Source organism: Mizuhopecten yessoensis, unplaced genomic scaffold, assembly GCF_002113885.1.
Source record: "Mizuhopecten yessoensis strain PY_sf001 unplaced genomic scaffold, ASM211388v2 scaffold1951, whole genome shotgun sequence".
Classification (NCBI taxonomy): Eukaryota; Metazoa; Mollusca; class Bivalvia; order Pectinida; family Pectinidae; genus Mizuhopecten; species Mizuhopecten yessoensis.
In genome coordinates, this window is record NW_018404303.1 from 480,971 (window position 1) to 501,328 (window position 20,358).

Consider the following 20,358-nt stretch of genomic DNA (forward strand, 5'->3'; position numbering starts at 1 on the left):
GGGTCGATCAGAAATCCAATATGGCCACCACGGCTGCCATTTTGGAAAACTATTTCAAACTTAAAGTAAAGATCTACTTGGCCGATTGAACTGAAACTTTGTAGGAATGATCGAATCATGGTCCTGACAAAGTGTTGTTATTTTTCGGGTCAATCAGAAATACAATTTGGCTGCCATGGCCGCTATTTTGCTACTAAGTTCTAATAGGCCGATCTCACTTAAAATTGGTCTAGGAATGATCAGCTCATGGTCCTGACAAAGTTAAGTTAACATTATACTATTTTTTACTCAAATTGGTACATATTTCAACAACAAAAATAAATACTGTAGACTCAGGTGACCGTTTAGGCCCATGGGCCTCTTGTTTGACTGAGGGATTGTCTTCAGATTTTCTTCAATCTCAACACAAAGTAGCCACAGGTCCGAAAAACACCAAAAGTCATTGCCATAATCGTAACATAGAAATATACCGGATGTTCAATTCCTAATCCATTCAGGACATCACGTGATGTTAGGGTTAAGTTCCCATTGTCAATGCATTGTGGGTAAATGTTGACACTGGTCTGATTACACCTGCAAAAAAGTAGTGTTTAATTCATTCTGGATAGATGTATAAACAAAATTCAAGTGTCTAAAATCCTTTCTTCTGCTCACAAAATATGCGATAATTTCTATAGTAATATCTTACCTATTAAAATGTCAGTTTATAAGTTTATAAGATTTGACAGGACACTGCAAGATGAGGTTGTCAAAAAATGTCATTTCAAATAATTATTGAAAATTGCGATTAATCGAAAAACAGCAAAAATGGATTGAAATGAGAAATTTTAAATTGTTGTTTATAAAAAAATGTTCTCAATATATATCTCGAATTCGCAAAAAAAACCTGACATCGAGTTCGTCAATGTAGGGGCGGAGGGGTAATATAGCAGCTACATTGACGTACCTGTTGTCAGATATCCCTCCTGTGTGGCAAGTTATGGGTTTATCCTGCTATATTAGCCCTGCGCCCCTACATTGACGAACTAGATGTCAGTTATCCCTTCTTGGTGGTACGTAAAGGAGAGAGATCTGACAACAGGTACGTCAGTGTAGGGGCGGAGTGGTAATATAGCAGGATAGAGTCATATTTTCCCCCGCCGCCCCTACACTGACCTACCTGTTGTTAGATATCCCTCCTGTGTGGCAAGTTATGGGTTTATCCTGCTATCTTACCCCTCCGCAGCTACATTGACTTACCTGTTGTCAGATATCTCTCCTTTACGTACCGCGACACTGACGTACCTAATGTCAGATATCCCTCCTGTGTGGCAAGTTATGGGTTTATCCTGCTATTTTAGCCCTCCGCCCCTACATTGACGAACTCGATGTCAGTTATCCCTTCTTTGTGGTACGTAAAGGAGAGATATCTGACAACAGGTACGTCAATGTAGCTGCGGAGGGGTAATATAGCAGGATAAACCCATAACTTACCACAAAGGAGGACTATCTGACATCGGGTACGTCAATGTATGGGCGGAGGGGTGATTTAGGTGGATAAAGTCATTTACTTACCACAAAGGACTATCTGACATCGGGTACGTCAATGTATGGGCGGAGGGGAAATATAGCAGGATAAACCCATAACTTACCACAAAGGAGGACTATCTGACATCGGGTACGTCAATGTATGGGCGGAGGAGAAATATAGCAGGATAAACCCATAACTTACCACAAAGGAGGACTATCTGACATCGGGTACGTCAATGTAGGGGCGGAGGGGTGATTTAGGTGGATAAAGTCATTTAATTACCACTAAGGAGTAATATCTGACATCGGGTACGTCATTGTAGCTGCGGAGGGGTAATATAGCAGGATAAACCCATAACTTACCACAAAGGAGGTCTATCTGACATCGGGTACGTCAATGTATGGGCGGAGGAGAAATATAGCAGGATAAACCCATAACTTACCACAAAGGAGGTCTATCTGACATCGGGTACGTCAATGTATGGGCGGAGGGGTGATTTAGGGGGATAAAGTCATTTAATTACCACTAAGGAGCAATATCTGACATCGGGTACGTCATTGTAGCTGCGGAGGGGGAATATAGCAGGATAAACCCATAACTTACCACAAAGGAGGTCTATCTGACATCGGGTACGTCAATGTATGGGCCGAGGGGAAATATAGCAGGATAAACCCATAACTTACCACAAAGGAGGACTATCTAACATCGGGTACGTCAATGTATGGGCGGAGGGGTGATTTAGGTGGATAAAGTCATTTAATTACCACTAAGGAGGAATATCTGACATCGGGTACGTCATTGTAGCTGCGGAGGGGTAATATAGCAGGATAAAGTCATTTAATTACCACAAAGAAGGGGTATCTGACAACAGGTACGTCAGTGTAGGGGCGGCGTGGTAATATAGCAGGACAAACCCATAACTTATTACACAGGAGGGATATCTGACAACAGGTACGTCAGTGTATGGGCGGAGGGGTAATATAGCAGGATAAAGTCATCTACTTACCACAAAGGAGGGATATCTGACATCGGGTACGTCAATGTATGGGCGGAGGGGTAATATAGCAGGATAAAGACATTTAATTACCACAAAAGAGGAATATCTGACATCGGGTACGTCAGTGTAGGAGGGAGGGGTAATATAGAAGGATAAAGTCATTTACTTACTACAAAGGAGGGATATCTATCATCGGTACCGGTACGTCAGTGAAGGGGCGAAGGGGTTATCTAGCAGGATAAAGTCATAACTTACAATGTACCACGCAGGAGATTTATCTGACTACCGGTACGTCAATGTAGTGTCGAGGGTTGGGGGTTTAAATGACATTTACTTACCACACAGGAGGGATATCTGACATTAGGTACGTCAGTGTCGCGGCCGAGGAGTGGGGGGTTTATATGGCATTTACTTTCCACACAGGAGGGATATCTGACATTAGGTACGTCAGTGTCACGGCCGAGGAGTTGGGTTTATATGGCATTTACTTAGCACATAGGAGGGATATCTGACATTAGGTACGTCAGTGTCGCGGCCGAGGAGTGGGGCTTATATGGCATTTACTTACCACACAGGAGGGATATCTGACATTAGATACGTCAGTGTCGCGGCCGAGGAGTGGGGTTTATATGGCATTTACTTACCACACCGGAGGGTTATCTGACATAAGGTACGCCAGTGTCGCGGGCGAGGAGTGGGGTTTATATGGCATTTTCTTACCACACAGGAGGGATATCTGACATTAGGTACGTCAGTGTCGCGGCCGAGGAGTGGGGGTTAATATGGCATTTACTTACCACGCAGGAGGGATATCTGACATTAGGTACGTCAGTGTCGCGGCCGAGAAGCGGGGGTTTATATGGCATTTACTTACCACACAGGAGGGTTATCTGACATTAGGTATGTCAGTGTCGCGGCCGAGGAGTGGGGGTTTATATGGCATTTACTTACCACACAGGAGGATTATCTGACATCGAGGAGTTGGGTTTATATGGCATTTACTTACCACACAGGAGGATTATCTGACATCGAGGAGTTGGGTTTATATGGCATTTACTTACCACACAGGAGGATTATCTGACATCGAGGAGTTGGGTTTATATGGCATTTACTTACCACACAGGAGGGTTATCTGACATTAGGTATGTCAGTGTCGCGGCCGAGGAGTGGGGGGTTATATGGCATTTACTTACCACACAGGAGGATTATCTGACATCGAGGAGTTGGGTTTATATGGCATTTACTTACCACACAGGAGGATTATCTGACATCGAGGAGTTGGGTTTATATGGCATTTACTTACCACACAGGAGGGTTATCTGACATTAGGAACGTCAGTGTCGCGGCCGAGGAGTGGGGTTTATATGGCATTTACTTACCACACAGGAGGGTTATCTGACATTAGGTATGTCAGTGTCGCGGCCGAGGAGTGGGGGGTTATATGGCATTTACTTACCACATAGAAGGGATATCTGACATTAGGTACGTCAGTGTCACGGCCGAGGAGTGGGTTTTTTTATGGCATTTACTTCCCACACAGGAGGGATATCTGACATTAGGTACGTCAGTGTCACGGCCGAGGAGTTGGGTTTATATGGCATTTACTTACCACACAGGAGGGTTATCTGACATTAGGTACGTCAGTGTCGCAGCCGAGGAGTGGGGTTTATATGGCATTTACTTACAACACCGGAGGGTTATCTGACATTAGGTACGTCAGTGTCGCGGCCGAGAAGTCGGGGTTTATATGGCATTTACTTACCTCACAGGAGGGATATCTGACATTAGGTACGTCAGTGTCGCGGCCGAGGAGTCGGGGTTTATATGGCATTTACTTACCACACAGGAGGTATATCTGACATTAGATACGTCAGTGTCGCGGCCGAGGAGTGGGGGTTTATATGGCATTTACTTGCCACATAGGAGGGATATCTGACATTAGGTACGTCAGTGTCACGGCCGAGGAGTGGGGGTTTATATGGCATTTACTTACCACATAGGAAGGTTATCTGACATTAGGTACGTCAGTGTCGCGGCCGAGGAGGGGGGGTTTATATGGCATTTACTTACCACATAGAAGGGATATCTGACATTAGGTACGTCAGTGTCACGGCCGAGGAGTGGGGGTTTATATGGCATTTACTTGCCACATAGGAGGGATATCTGACATTAGGTACGTCAGTGTCACGGCCGAGGAGTGGGTTTTTTTATCGCATTTACTTACCACACAGGAGGGATATCTGACATCAGGTACGTCAGTGTCGCGGCCGAGGAGTGGGGGGTTATATGGCATTTACTTACCACATAGAAGGGATATCTGACATTAGGTACGTCAGTGTCGCGGCCGAGGAGGGGGGGTTTATATGGCATTTACTTACCACATAGAAGGGATATCTGACATTAGGTACGTCAGTGTCACGGCCGAGGAGTGGGTTTTTTTATGGCATTTACTTACCACACAGGAGGGATATCTGACATTAGGTACGTCAGTGTCGCGGCCGAGGGGTAGTGGAAAAAGGCAAGGTATTTACACCACCACAACCACTCTGGGGGGTTGACAACATAAAATCCTCCTTAAAATAAAAGTTAATGTCACTCGAATTGGTACACTAAGAGGCAACCGTTACCATTTATATATCTGGTAGGTTTATCTGCATTCATTTTCATTTTTCATATCATGATGATTTTTCCATATACAGCTTGAATGCTAAACCTGCTTTGACAAAATGCATTTAATGTTAAATATGTTAGATGTTACTCCTAAGCCGACACATTTTTATTATATGGCAAATATAACAACAATAACAAATATGTTAGATGTTACTCCTAAGCCCACACATTTTTATTATATGGCAGATATAACAATAATAACAAATATGTTAGATGTTATTCCTAAGCCCACACATTTTTATTATATGGCAGATATAACAATAATAACAAATATGTTAGATGTCACTCCTAAGCCCACACATTTTTATTATATGGCATTCATTTTCATTTTTCATATCATGATGATTTTTCCATATACAGCTTGAATGCTAAACCTGCTTTGACAAAATGCATTTAATGTTAAATATGTTAGATGTTACTCCTAAGCCGATACATTTTTATTATATGGCAAATATAACAATGATAACAAATATGTTAGATGTTACTCCTAAGCCCACAAATTTTTATAATATGGCAAATATAACAATAATAACAAATACGTTAGATGTTACGCCTAAGCCCACACATTTTTATTATATGGCATTCATTTTCATTTTTCATATCATGATGATTTTTCCATATACAGCTTGAATGCTAAACCTGCTTTGACATAATGCATTTAATGTTAAATATGTTAGATGTTACTCCTAAGCCGATACATTTTTATTATATGGCAAATATAACAATAATAACTAATATGTTAGATGTTACTCCTAAGCCCACATATTTTTATTATATGGCAAATATAACAATAATAACTAATATGTTAGATGTTACTCCTAAGCCCACAAATTTTTATAATATGGCAAATATAACAATAATAACAAATGTTAGATGTTACTCCTAAGCCCACCCATTTTTATTATATGGCAAATATAACAATGATAACAAATATGTAAGATGTTACTCCTAAGCCCACCCGTTGTTATTATATGGCAAACATAACAATAGTAACAAATATGTTAGATGTTACTCCTAAGCCGACACATTTTTATTATATGGCAAATAAAACAATAATAACAAATATGTTAGATGTTATTCCTAAGCCCACACATTTTTATTATATGGCATTCATTTTCATTTTTCATATCATGATGATTTTTCCATATACAGCTTGAATGCTAAACCTGCTTTGACAAAATGCATTTAATGTTAAATATGTTAGATGTTACTCCTAAGCCGACACATTTTTATTATATGCCAAATATAACAACAATAACAAATATGTTAGATGTTACTCCTAAGCCGATACATTTTTATTATATGGCAAATATAACAATGATAACAAATATGTTAGATGTTACTCCTAATCCCACCCATTTTTATTATATGGCAAATATAACAACAATAACAAATATGTTAGCTGTTACTCCGAAGCCCACACATTTTTATTATATGGCAAACATAAGAATAATAAAAAATATGTTAGATGTTACTCCTAAGCCCACCCATTTTTATTATATGGCAAATAAAACAATAATAACAAATATGTTAGATGTTATTCCTAAGCCCACACATTTTTATTATATGGCAAACATAAGAATAATAACAAATATGTTAGATGTTACTCCTAATCCCACCCATTTTTATTATATGGCAAATATAACAACAACAACAAATATGTTAGATGTTACTCCTAAGCCGATACATTTTTATTATATGGCAAATATAACAACAACAACAAATATGTTAGATGTTACTCCTAAGCCGACACATTTTTATTATATGCCAAATATAACAACAATAACAAATATGTTAGCTGTTACTCCGAAGCCCACACATTTTTATTATATGGCAAACATAAGAATAATAAAAAATATGTTAGATGTTACTCCTAAGCCCACATATTTTTATTATATGGCAAATATAACAATAATAACAAATACGTTAGATGTTACGCCTAAGCCCACACATTTTTATTATATGGCAGATATAACAATAATAACAAATATGTTAGATGTCACTCCTAAGCCCACACATTTTTATTATATGGCATTCATTTTCATTTTTCATATCATGATGATTTTTCCATATACAGCTTGAATGCTAAACCTGCTTTGACAAAATGCATTTAATGTTAAATATGTTAGATGTTACTCCTAAGCCGACACATTTTTATTATATGGCAAATATAATAACAATAACAAATATGTTAGATGTTACTCCTAAGCCCGCACATTTTTATTATATGGCAAATATAACAATGATAACAAATATGTAAGATGTTACTCCTAAGCCCACCCGTTTTTATTATAAGGCAAACATAACAATAATAACAAATATGTTAGATGTTACGCCTCAGCCCACCCATTTTTATTATATGGCAAATAAAACAATAATAACAAATATGTTAGATGTTACGCCTCAGCCCACCCATTTTTATTATATGGCAAATATAACAATGATAACAAATATGTAAGATGTTACTCCTAAGCCCACCCGTTTTTATTATATGACAAACATAACAATAATAACAAATATGTTAGATGTAACTCCTAAGCCCACGCATTTTTATTATATGGCAAATATAACAATGATAACAAATATGTTAGATGTTACTCCTAATCCCACCCATTTTTATTATATGGCAAATATAACAATAATAACAAGTATGAGATTCATTTTGCAACTGTACAAAAATGTGCTTTAAAAACATATTTTCTCCAAAGGCAGGATATTGTCTCTCTTCCTTTGATAAGACTGAACACCCTAATCACTGTCCATAATAGAAATTCCGAAAGATTTTCGAGGGGAATAGGTTTAAGTCCTAACCGTTAGTAATTCTGTTGACGATAGCCATTTAAACCATATTTTGTTTACGTTTTTTAACTTCAAACAGGTGTTTACGATAAGATGAATTGACCCGATGATAGATTCCTTCCGATTTCCGATATCATTTTTTCTTGTTCGGTTTTATTTTGTGTAACGTCCTATTAACAGTTAAGATCATGTATGGACGTGCCTCCATGTGTGTAGTGTATGTATGCTTGTGTGAATGTGTGCCGGAGGCAGGGTATGTTGACGCAGTTGCCTTTTTACGATAGCGCGAATCTGATGCCGACTTTAGAGTGCTACCTCACTGAAATACCATGCCGAAAGGCACCCATCACAGTATTCCACCAAATGGTTTGTCTTGGCACTTATTGCATTGCTGTTTATATTGTATACATATGTACATTTGCACAAATGATCTTTACAGAATAATGCAGAATAACTGTATAGTATAAATACTCTGATAATTACCAAGGATGAAACTCGCATCCAAGCACATCATAACGACTCCCATATTAAAGCGAAGGTCAACGCTGAATAATCCAATGACAAGGGCAACACTCTGAAACGACAATTCAACTCCAGAAATTCGAAATGAAATTAAACATACAAGTGTATTTGTGGCTAAAATACAACTTTATTTTACCTTAACCGTGAATTTATGGTACGCTGTCAGGTGGGTATTTGTAGTGGTTAGAGGTTGTCTTAATATCAAGTTATAGTAACATTAACTCAGTAGTAAGTTTTCGTAAAACTTAAAGTGATCAAATCTTTAACACTGATGGTACTGTGTAAAATATCATGTAACATCAACTTTTATCTTCAAAGGCGAGGTATGTTTATTTACTGATAGGTTTTATGACTACATCGATGTCTACCTGCATCATAAGGTTGTACAGTATCCCGATACTGAGGTAAACGACGTAACCATCCACCCCACCCAGGCCAGCAACCCAGTAAATAATGGTAACCATCACGACAGGGTTGACCAACACCACTGGTATCTCACTGATCATCTTAGACAGGTAGTAGGCCGACAGTCTGTAGATACCCGCAGTCCTTTCCTTATACACCACGCCTCTCTCAGCATCCACTTCAACAAACCGAAAACATAGAAATTTATCTGCACATTTTATTTGCAATTTCTATTGATTTACTGTAGTTGAAATATCAAGGACAATATATAGTCATTGAACTGTCAATTCACATATATACATTGTATTAGAAAACAAAGGGAGATCCAGAAACTAAAACTTTATAGAAGACCGGAGTCAGGTCAATACGTCAAATCTAGTACTTTATTACAAAAATGACAAGAACCAACTTGACAACATCTAACAATATCATATTGCACCAAAACAATTACAAATGTGTATTTTAACGTTGTCACTTTTATTTCGTGATGACCAATGGAAAACATTCAGATATTTTTTTGCTGAACATGCAATATTCAACACTTGCAGGTATTTTGTGGAAGTAGAATGGTATGAAATTCGACATGTATCACGACCGTAAAACATTGGTGGAAAAACAATGAATGAAAAAGTAAACTGTCATTCAATGTTAATTTTTTATACTTACAACCTTTAACTGTAGCTGAAGACATATCAAACCCCATGAAAGCAAAGGTGAAGAAAACCTGTGAATTATATACACCGACACTGTTGACCTACTTTTAACACATATTGAGACTGAGCAATGTATGCAGTTCATTTGGTGAAGAACAGGGCCCAGTTGTTCTAAAGGTGATTAGCCAATGCTTGTTTGCATCTTTATAATAGTTAAAACTTTCCAGATAGGAAATACTTAAATTCAGTAAAATAATATGCAAAACTACGAGTACTACGAGTTGTTTTTTTTTTATCTTGTATACTGCCCATATTATTAGAGGTTGAAAATTGTCGTTAAACATTAATATAACCAATGACCCTTTGAACAACTGAGCCTGGAATATATTAGCAAAAGTTCGATACAGCCGATAGGTTTCAACATTAAAAGACTGAATCGATTGCATTTTAAATTTGTATTTCAGCATTACCATGCGTAATTGATTACACAAGCGGCGTTAGTAACGTGTTAAACCCCAATTATCTTATAAACATGCCTTCAAACTAAAGCGAGTAACTGCTACTGCCGCTAAACTTTGAATTACAAAATATTTTAAATTCAATGATGTCATAACAAATTATATGGAGAACAAAAGTATGAATGATAAGTTAGGTTAATTGTGCAATACGTACCAAACCAAGTTTGTCCCTAGCAGACGTTTCTAGGTTCCCAATTTGGAAGAAAATAAGAGACGCCGTGATGGCCAAAACAACTGGAAGCGCAACATCAAGCAGCGACATGTTCCCTTTCGCCTGTTTGAAAGATCTCCAGCTTAGAACTGTAAGCTGAGTCCAGAATGAGGAGGGCCATCGGTGAGTTTTCTCTCCTTCACCAACGACAATCTCCAAAACAGCAGAGCCAGAATTATCTGTTAAATAAAGTTCGTTTGGTTTCAACAAATTTTATTGTTATTTACAAAAGGATTAGACAACAAGCAGTGCCTATATTAGTCTTCTCCTGAACCGGTACAATTAACATATATACATTTACACAGAATAATAAGATATATTTACAAAATTATCGATATTTAATTACTTATTGAAATAGATGGACATTTTTATGGAAAATATGTATATATGTTTGAATTAATANACCCACACACACACATACCAGGAGCAGATTGATATAACGGTAAGTATTTAATAAAAATATACTAATCATTTTCGAGTTAGATGAATCTTTTAGTTAAATCAATTAATTTCTTAACTTTAGATAATATATAATTATTAGTTTCTGGTGATAGCTTATTATCTCCTGATGTAAGCAATTTCAGACTAATAAATAAAGTTCGTGAGATATACATCCGTACAGTAGATAATTAACATGTCTTGTTTCTTTACTTTTTTATAATTTAAAAAATGAAATAAATAAATATTGTCTATGAAAGAACCGAATTTGAAATGTTTCAGACGCCTCTAAGTGAATTCATCAGACATACCTGTTCGTGTGTTATGCCTAAGATCTCGAGATTTACTGTGAATAGGCGCATTTTTGTCGTGAGATGAAGTCGACATACACATATTGTATGTCACGATCACGTACAAACATGCTCAAAATCCAATAATTTGATGGGTCGTTTACACAGTCAGCGGAACACTATACTTTTTTTTTTAGGTGAGTCACTGTTTCTCTATTTACGTTTTTTCTGGTGTGTTATATAAAATTTGACATAATGAAGAACTGGGCTGGGAATGCAAAAATATTGATTATCAGCGTACCGTCATTTTTAGGAATTTCCGCGACATCAGACTGAGAACCTTGAGGAAATCTTCTGGCTGACAACAAACTGTTATATCTGTAAGATAAATTAATACCATCGATTGCCCAAATAAAAACAGATACAGCCTTGAAACATGACTTTAAAATGATACGAGGATTTAAGTGACGAGACCATTAGTATATAAACGTGGTGTACCTACAAAAATGTACCTTTTATGTAAGCCTGCCTGTTTGATTATACTGATGATGTCATTGCGTGACGTCACCACTTCCACTGCAATTAAAAATTATATAAAGTGGTTACAAATAAGTACATATTTGGAAAATTAAAACTTTCATTTAACACATAGATGTCTTCAAATCGGAAATTGTTGGGGTTTTCTTTCATACGATTAGAGAAATCAAGGACAAATCATAGCATGAGGTCAAACTGAAAATATAACGGAAATTACCTAATCGTTTCTCATTAATATCTGTCACCTTATGCAACAATGAATATCTTGTTCTCTACTCATCAACCAAACACTCACCTTAAGCTTTAGCAATTAATGGTCACTACATTTTATGGAACATTGAAACGAAATCCCCTATAGGAATACAGATAAATTCTGTATCATGGTATATTTGCCGATAACCGATTCCAAAACAGACAGCTCGTCAAGGGAAGTTAAAACATAATATGACAACAAAGTTCACTAGTGATTACTTGAATGGGGTTAACGATAAACCCAATCCTCCACCTACATAAGATATCAGCAGGATTGTATTCGTCCTCAAATGGTATCCCTAGACTAGTCAAATAGTCAAGAGCACACCCCGCCGAGCCAAAATAAGCTACCTAAAAAGAAATATAAATAATGATATACAGTATAAAGGAATAATACGCAGCCAAGACTTTTTTATATTGTGTATGTATGCCTCTCCAACATTTTAATAAGCATAAAATGTTGTCAAAATCGGAGAATATGCCTCATAAGGAACCTCTCCTACACCAATTCCTAAAAAACCGGGCCCCTGATTCGTTAATTATATATCTTAATCATCAAATACAAATGAAAGATAAGGTGCCCTTGGTGAATGAGAACATGTAGTGTCATGATAAATGATTGATTTGAATACATGATAAATTCCGAAATGAACAGCTGATTGGATTATTCAGTATACAAATTTACCTATTTACATCATCATAAAGCGCCAATTGTGATTTTATGTGGGGAAAACACCGGGAGCAGGTGGACTATACATTTCCATGTTCGACGAAGGAATCGAACCTCGGCCGCCTTTTTAAAAGAAATTTTACTTTTCAATTCTACAAAGGTCCATAACTGCATAAATAACCGGCAAATAATTTTGGTTATCACACTCGCCCGAGCTTTCATGGCAATGTACCTTCCTACCAATTTTGAAATTAATCCATTCAAAATTACTCAAGTTATTGAGCGAAAACTGTTTCGGCAATTCTACAAAGGGCCATTACTCCGTAAATAACCGGTAAATAATATTGGTTATGGTAAGCTTTCAGAAATGAACCTTCCTATGAAGTTTGAAATAATCTATTCAAAATTACTGAAGTTATTAAGCGGAAACCTTTACGTAAGTTCTATAAAGGGCCATAACTTCCTTTAATAACTGGCTGATAATGGTTATCGAACTTCTGCATGCTTTCAAAGAAATGAACCTTCCTATGAAGTTTGAAATGAATCTATTCAAAATTACTGAAGATATTAAGCGGAAACCTTTATGGCAATGAACCTTCCTACCAAGTTTGAAATGAACCCATTCAAAATTACTCAAGTTATTGAGCGGAAACTGCCCGCGTGAAAACATAATACGTCCAGTCATTCGACGGGCGTATTAAAACCGGGAGAGTTCCTTGTTAAAACCAATGGTATCGGGCAGGTGAATTATACCTTTTCACGTTCTACCAAGGAATCGAACCTCGGTCATCTTTTTAAAAGAAATGAGCACTTTCTAATGAGCCACTCAACTATTTGAGTAAATCAAATGACGTGGTTTGAGTTTAATAGGCACGAAAATCAACATTTGAAGGTAATTTAGAATCCTTGGTCTCACCTATTTTCTCGTGTTACATTTGTTTTGTCTTTTTGTTACAACTGCTATTTGTCAAAAAAAAAAACATGTTTCAGGAAAACACATACATGTATATTAAACTATGCGGTTTTATATCGTCAAAGAAGTAGTATAGATAAGTGGATTCAGGTAAAAGGTATCAACAATTAAAACTATATTATATACTTGTTCGTGATCTGGATGGATTAGCGTAAGTGATACTGTTAGCTATGCATAGGCCACATCCCGGACCAACCCCTATCGAACTCGGAACTATTAAATTACAAGGCCTACAATCTACCAATATTGGTATTTAGAAATTATACAAACAAAGCATCAACATGAGTATTGAATTTATGGGCCGCAAAGCACATAAAAAACTGGAAAGGGGAAGTTACTCTTAGCCAAAAGAACTCCTTCTACAGAAGGGAGAATAGGCTAAGTGGAAAGATGCAATGGTACTCTTGACCTTATTACGCTAAGATTATCTGAAGAATAAAAGGTTTGAAAGAAATCAATTGATCAGTTATTTAAAATTGTAATTGCTTTCATTTTCAATGACAATAATTTCTTGTCCAACAAAATTATAATGTTTTTATAGTACTAAAACCACTTTAAGACAAACGTTTTATCGGAGGGGTTTGGGTTATGTTAATTTTTCATAAGGGTGTCGACTTATTCTCTTATTGTTTAAGAACTTGTAATAAGTGCAATAATGCACAATAATTCTAACGAAATCGAAAAATCAGCAACATTGAAATGTTTGATACAACCTTTCTGCAGAAGTCTATGTCCGTATTCATTCATTCTCGTAATCAGCTGATTTGCTGTTAAATTTTAAACTTAATTCCGAAGTACCGGCAAAGTTGTGCAATGGTCATTTAAAGAGGATAACCTACTTAGCAATACGAAAGTATGATAACGTCGATTGATGATCCTTATTTGCACAACTGTCAGCTTTCTTGGAACGTGAAATCATTTGAAACAAATTGAATATGTACACAGGGCCCGGTCCACACCACCCGGGTGTGGAACAGTCTCCCAAATGACTTCAGAAAAGTTGAAAACTTCAAAGAATTCAGGAGGCTGGTCCATTCCTGGGATGGCCCCATCTGTCTTTGCAATATCTGCAAAGAGTGATATTTCATACTGTGCCCTAGTTACCTCTGCCACCTGACATTTTGGATTGTGTGATACTTTTATTGTCTTATCTCATTTCTTATATGTTTCAATTCTATTCTATATTTTTGCTGCATCTTATTTGTATTTTAATTCCATATTTTCTAAAAAAATATTTTTTTACAAAACTTGATAAATTTTGTTAATTGATTTCGGTATCATTTTTAATTCACACTATAATAGTGTATATTCTGTCAATTTTTATTCTTTGTTATATAAGCATTGTATGAATATTCCACTTCATAGTGTTTTAATCCTAAGTCCTAAGTAATTCTTGTATGATTTACAAGTATTCATTCACTATTAACTGTCTTTTATTTACCTATTCTAAATATTACTTATCTGTAATCACATTTAATGCTTTTCATATATTAACACCATTTTTATATATATTTCCCGGGAGCCTTTGTAGGTAGGGGACTCCCAATCACTTAGAAACCTGGGATATGTATACTTTCTTTTACTGTGGTGATTATTACTGTTTTATTATTAATATATGTGATTATCTCCCTTTACTTGTAATATAATATGTTATCGTTATTTTTACATATGTTTGTCGAAAAAATAGCTCTCAAGAGCTAATGTTCCTTGGTAACCTGTACGCGACGTTGGATTTTGTATCTAGTATCTTGGATCTAGTATCTTTTTTCTTGTATCTATTATCTTGTAGCTAGTATCTTGTATCTTTTATCTATTATCTTGTATATAGTATCTAGTGTCTTGTGTCTAGTATCTTGTATCTAGGATCTTGTATCTAGTATCATGTATCTAGTATCTTGTTTCTTGTATCTATTATCTGGTATCCAGTTTCTTGTATCTTGTATCTAGTATCCTGTATCTTGTATCTAGTGTCTTGTAACTTGTATCTAGTATCTATTATCTTGTAGCTAGTATCTTGTATCTATTATCTGGTATCTAGTTTCTTGTATCTTGTATCTAGTATCATGTATCTAGTATCTTGTTTCTTGTATCTATTATCTTGTAGCTAGTATCTTGTATCTATTATCTGGTATCCAGTTTCTTGTATCTTGTATCTATTATCTTGTAGCTAGTATCTTGTATCTAGTGTCTTGTATCTAGTATCTTGTTTCTTGTATCTATTATCTGGTATCTAGTTTCTTGTATCTTGTATCTAGCATCTTGTATCTTGTATCTAGCATCTTGTATCTTGTATCCATTATCTTGTATCTAGTATCTATTATCTTGTAGCTAGTATCTTGTATCTTCTAACTTGTATCTAGTATCTAGGATCTTGTATCTAGTATCTTTTTTCTTGTATCTATTATCTTGTATCTAGTATCCTGTATCTTGTATCTATTATCTTGTAGCTAGTATCTTGTATCTATTAACTTGTATCTAGTATCTTTTATCTTGTATCTAGTATCATGTATCTAGTATCTTGTAACTTGTATCTAGTATCTAGTGTCTTGAATCTAGTATCTTGTATCTAGTGTCTTGTATCTAGTATCTATTATCTTGTATCTAGTATCTAGTATCTTGTATCTAGTATCTTGTATCTTGTTTCTTGTATCTATTATCTTGTATCTAGTATCTTGTATCTTGTAACTTGTATCTAGTATCTTGTATCTTGTATCTAGTATCTAGTGTCTTGTATCTAGTATCTTGTATCTAGTATCTTGTATCTTGTAACTTGTATCTAGTATCTAGTATCTAGTATCTTGTATCTAGTATATATTATCTTGTATCTAGTATCTTGTATCTTGTAACTTGTATCTAGTATCTAGTATCTTGTATCTATTATCTTGTATCTTGAATCTAGTATATTGTATCTTGTATCTAGTATTAAGTATCTTGTTTCTAATTTCTAGTATCTAGTATCTTTTATCTTGTATCTAGTATCTTGTATATAGTATCTGGTATCTAGTATCTTGTATCTAGTATCTTGTATCTTGTATCTAGTAACTTGTATCTAGTATCTTGTATCTTGTACCTTGTATCTTGTACACATACTATAAAACAAACATGTGATCAAAGACAGATTTTTACCACAAATTACTTACTTTTTATCCTAAACCATCACTGTTTTTGACGTAAATGCTAACTATGTTGTACCTTTAATGAACCAGTTGAGTTATCTCAGGTGTCTTATCGCCTTTCTAAAAAAATATCCACACTTTTAAAGAATTCTGTTAGGGATGTTTATATTAATCATTTGAGGTAATTGCCATATATTTATATGCATGGAAGAAATATTTCAAGGTATTTGAAAATTACTGTGGACCTTTTCATAAGAAATCATTATATAAAACCGTAAATACCTGTCCCTCCACTAGGAGCAGTAAGGTTGAAAACATAAGGAATACTTGGCTGGAGGGCTGGTGAATGGTGGTCACTATAATCTTCTTGTGTTGTGTAGCGTAGTTTTTCAGTTGTACCATCAGGTTGTGTGCAGCACTCGTGTCTAAACCAGATGTTGGCTCCTGGTCAAAATGTGTATTTATTCAAATGGAGTTACAATCAGGTTCAACGGAGCAAAAAACAAAAAGAATTATCATTCTATATCGCGCCATAAATGACAATATTGGGTTGCTAGCTGAATCCGGAATACCAGCAATGAATATTGTATATTCGCCCAATTTAGAAGATGTTTTTACTCAGTGAAAAAAGTACAAAATTATTTTTACAATTGTGAAAATAATCGTCTGATATGCAAATAAAAGTCTAATTAAAAATGCAATGATGTCAAAATCCAAACGTGAGCATAATCACATGGTATGTCTTCTATGAACGTTGAAAATGATCAACAATAAAACAAGAGGACTATACAAATTATTCGTATTTCACAACTGATGGTAACTCACGTCTACGAGGAGTATATCTGGGTCTCGGAGAAGCTCACATGCAATGGTAGCCCTCTTTCTCTCTCCGCCTGATAACCCGCGGGTGAAAATGTCTCCTACAACTATAGAAACGAGTCCGTCCCTGTTCATAGCATAACACTTTTAACATTTATGTCAAAACGAACAAATTAATAAATGTATGATTGATGGAAATCTTGAAAATATGCCATGATACGATTACACTCTTATATGATGCATGATTAAATGCGATTTTAACATCGATTGTAAATTTGATTATTTTATTATACATGTATAAGATTTTTTATTACCAACAAATGACATCAATATCGGATTGGAATGCTCAAACAAAACCCACCTGTATGAAGACAATTTTGAAGGCCAAACGAATCCACTATACTGTGTATTCTTTCCAATTTCTTTGTCATTGGAATGCAGCTCGGCATACTTAAAATTGCTGTAAACTAAGATAAAAAATGGCAAGTTTATTATACTGATATTCAATGCAAAAATAGATTGAAACAAAAACATGCACATTTTTCTATCCACCAAATTATTACAAAACATTTTGAAATGTTATTATATTCAATCAAAGAAATGAAAACGTCTACTGGGCTCTTAAATAAAGTGGTAAAGAGGAGAAATATTTTTTTCAGATACATTACTATCAATATCAATTCACATCATCTGAAAGATCAGAAAGCACTGCAACTTACATAAAGAGTTTCCCACATGGTTAGATTGGACAAGAACACGTCGTCCTGAAGAACGTAACCAAGACGACGACGTTGTGATTTCCTAAACGAGACTCCATTAAGAGTTACCTCCCCTGAGGTGACGTTTATCCTTCCGGCTAAAGTATTCAGCAACGTTGTTTTTCCTGAACCTTTAATATGAATGATGAATATGGAACTTTGAGATGATGAACGTGACATAAGTAGGGGTAAAGAGATGGGGCAACTGCCCCTCCCCCCTCCGGCCCCTCCAAAAACCGTGGGAAAGCATTTCCCGCCACCCAAACCAAAAACCGCGTGAATTGACCGCCACCCCAAAACCGCGGAAAAACATTTCCTGCCACCCCACCCCAAAACCAAAAACGTACGGCAACGTTTCAGGTGGCGATTTAAATGTGCGGGTAAGAGGATTATTAAATGTCTAGTTTATTTCTCTGGAACCCTTGAAGTCACCGGGTGCTTTCCCTGCCGTTTTGAAAACCGCGCCAAATAATAAAGCGCGCTAAACATTTCTCGAACAATTTGAGGACACTAGTCAGAGATAAGAGGATTATTAAATGTCGCTAGTCATGATCCCAGCTCCAAGGTCGTATCATTCTCCCATACCTTTCCGCAAGAAACATTCATTTCAAATTAACCACATACAAAAACAACATCATACACACAAACCTATTCGTAAGAAACAATCATTTCAAATTAACCACATACAGAAACAACATCATTCTCCCAAACTTATCCGTAAGAAACACTCATTTCAAAGAAACCACATACAAAAACAACATCATTCTCCCAAACCTTTCCGTAAGAAACACTCATTTCAAATTAACCACATACAAAAACAACAACATTCTCCCATACCTATTCGTAAGAAACAATCATTTCAAATTAACCACATACAAATACACACAATCTCCCTGTATAAACCCACTCCCGCCAAATCTAAAACAAATGCTACCCAAAAACCGCGGGAAGTTGTATGAGATCAAAACCCAAAACGTACGGGTGTCGATTTAAATGTTCTTGTCAGAGGATTATAACTGAAAGATTCACAGAGCGAAACTGTACATGTTGTACCAGCTATTTATTTTATCAATACTATACATAAAATCCTGATTACAGAGACACCACTAAATAAACTTGAAACATTTCATTAAAACACGAGACCGAAAACCATCGCCAATTTTTACCTAAGACGAAAAATCAATAAACCTAACACAAGCACACCGACCATTAAATACAATAAAAATTATCAATAATACCATTCGATCAAAAACCAAAACGTACGACAGCGTTTCAGGTGGCGATTTAAATGTCCGGGTAAGTGGATTATTAAATGTCCAGTTTATTCCTGCCCAGAGATCAGAGGATTATTAAATGTCCAGTTCATTTCCAACGTTTGAATTCACCCGTCTTAAATCAAAACAATTAGAACTCTTTGCTCATAGGGTTAGGTATCTAAGAGATACATTTATACGTAATAAAGTATTATTTTTACGTCTTAAAGTAATCCTGAAATTATTACTGACGTCGAGCGACGTCAGTAATAACTTCTTGATTACTTTAAGACGTATAAATGTATCGCTTAACGGCATTCGTATGGTAATATATGTAGAATTAAAGAGGACACTATACTTATAGGCAAAACTACTGAACTCCAAAAGTCTATTACAAATAATATCATTACCCATGCCACCCTTTGTTGTTATCAACCTTTGTAAAGACAAGAAACACACTTACTGAACTCCAAAAGCACGGGAGAGAAATTAATGCTTCAAATACATAGAGTAGAATTCAGTTGCTTTTTAAAGATGCATGAATGTAGGTATTTTATTGATTTTTTTCTGTCTATGAAAATTAAAATGAAAAAGCAAGATAAATAAAAATGAATAAATATACAATTAACGTCTTAAAGTAATCCTGAAATTATTACTGACGTCGAGCGACGTCAGTAATAACTTCTTGATTACTTTAAGACGTATAAATGTATCGCTTAACGGCATTCGTATGGTAATTTATGTAGAATTAAAGAGGACACTATACTTATAGGCAAAACTACTGAACTCCAAAAGTCTATTACAAATAATATCATTAGCCATGCCACCCTTTGTTGTTATCAACCTTTGTAAAGACAAGAAACACACTTACTGAACTCCAATAGCACGGGAGAGAAATTAATGCTTCAAATACATAGAGTAGAATTCAGTTGCTTTTTAAAGATGCATGAACGTAGGTATTTTATTG

General features: G+C 35.7%; 1 protein-coding gene across 1 annotated transcript in view; it reads right to left on the reverse strand.

Annotated features, from left to right (window-relative positions):
• LOC110443226 (ABC transporter G family member 21-like) overlaps positions 1-18,264 on the reverse strand; it is a 19,557-nt gene extending 1,293 nt beyond the window's left edge. The window contains exons 1-13 of the mRNA XM_021487307.1: positions 18,100-18,264; positions 17,742-17,847; positions 17,387-17,487; positions 16,844-17,005; positions 12,060-12,153; positions 11,526-11,589; positions 11,315-11,391; positions 10,229-10,464; positions 9,570-9,627; positions 8,867-9,081; positions 8,460-8,550; positions 4,963-5,080; positions 365-573 (exon numbers count right to left, since the gene is read on the reverse strand). Of these exons, the coding sequence (XP_021342982.1) occupies positions 384-573; positions 4,963-5,080; positions 8,460-8,550; positions 8,867-9,081; positions 9,570-9,627; positions 10,229-10,464; positions 11,315-11,391; positions 11,526-11,589; positions 12,060-12,153; positions 16,844-17,005; positions 17,387-17,487; positions 17,742-17,847; positions 18,100-18,117 (1,530 nt within the window). The 5' untranslated portion in view covers positions 18,118-18,264 and the 3' untranslated portion in view covers positions 365-383. The remainder of the gene's footprint in view (positions 1-364; positions 574-4,962; positions 5,081-8,459; positions 8,551-8,866; positions 9,082-9,569; positions 9,628-10,228; positions 10,465-11,314; positions 11,392-11,525; positions 11,590-12,059; positions 12,154-16,843; positions 17,006-17,386; positions 17,488-17,741; positions 17,848-18,099) is intronic.
• Between the last annotated feature and the right edge of the window lie 2,094 nt (positions 18,265-20,358).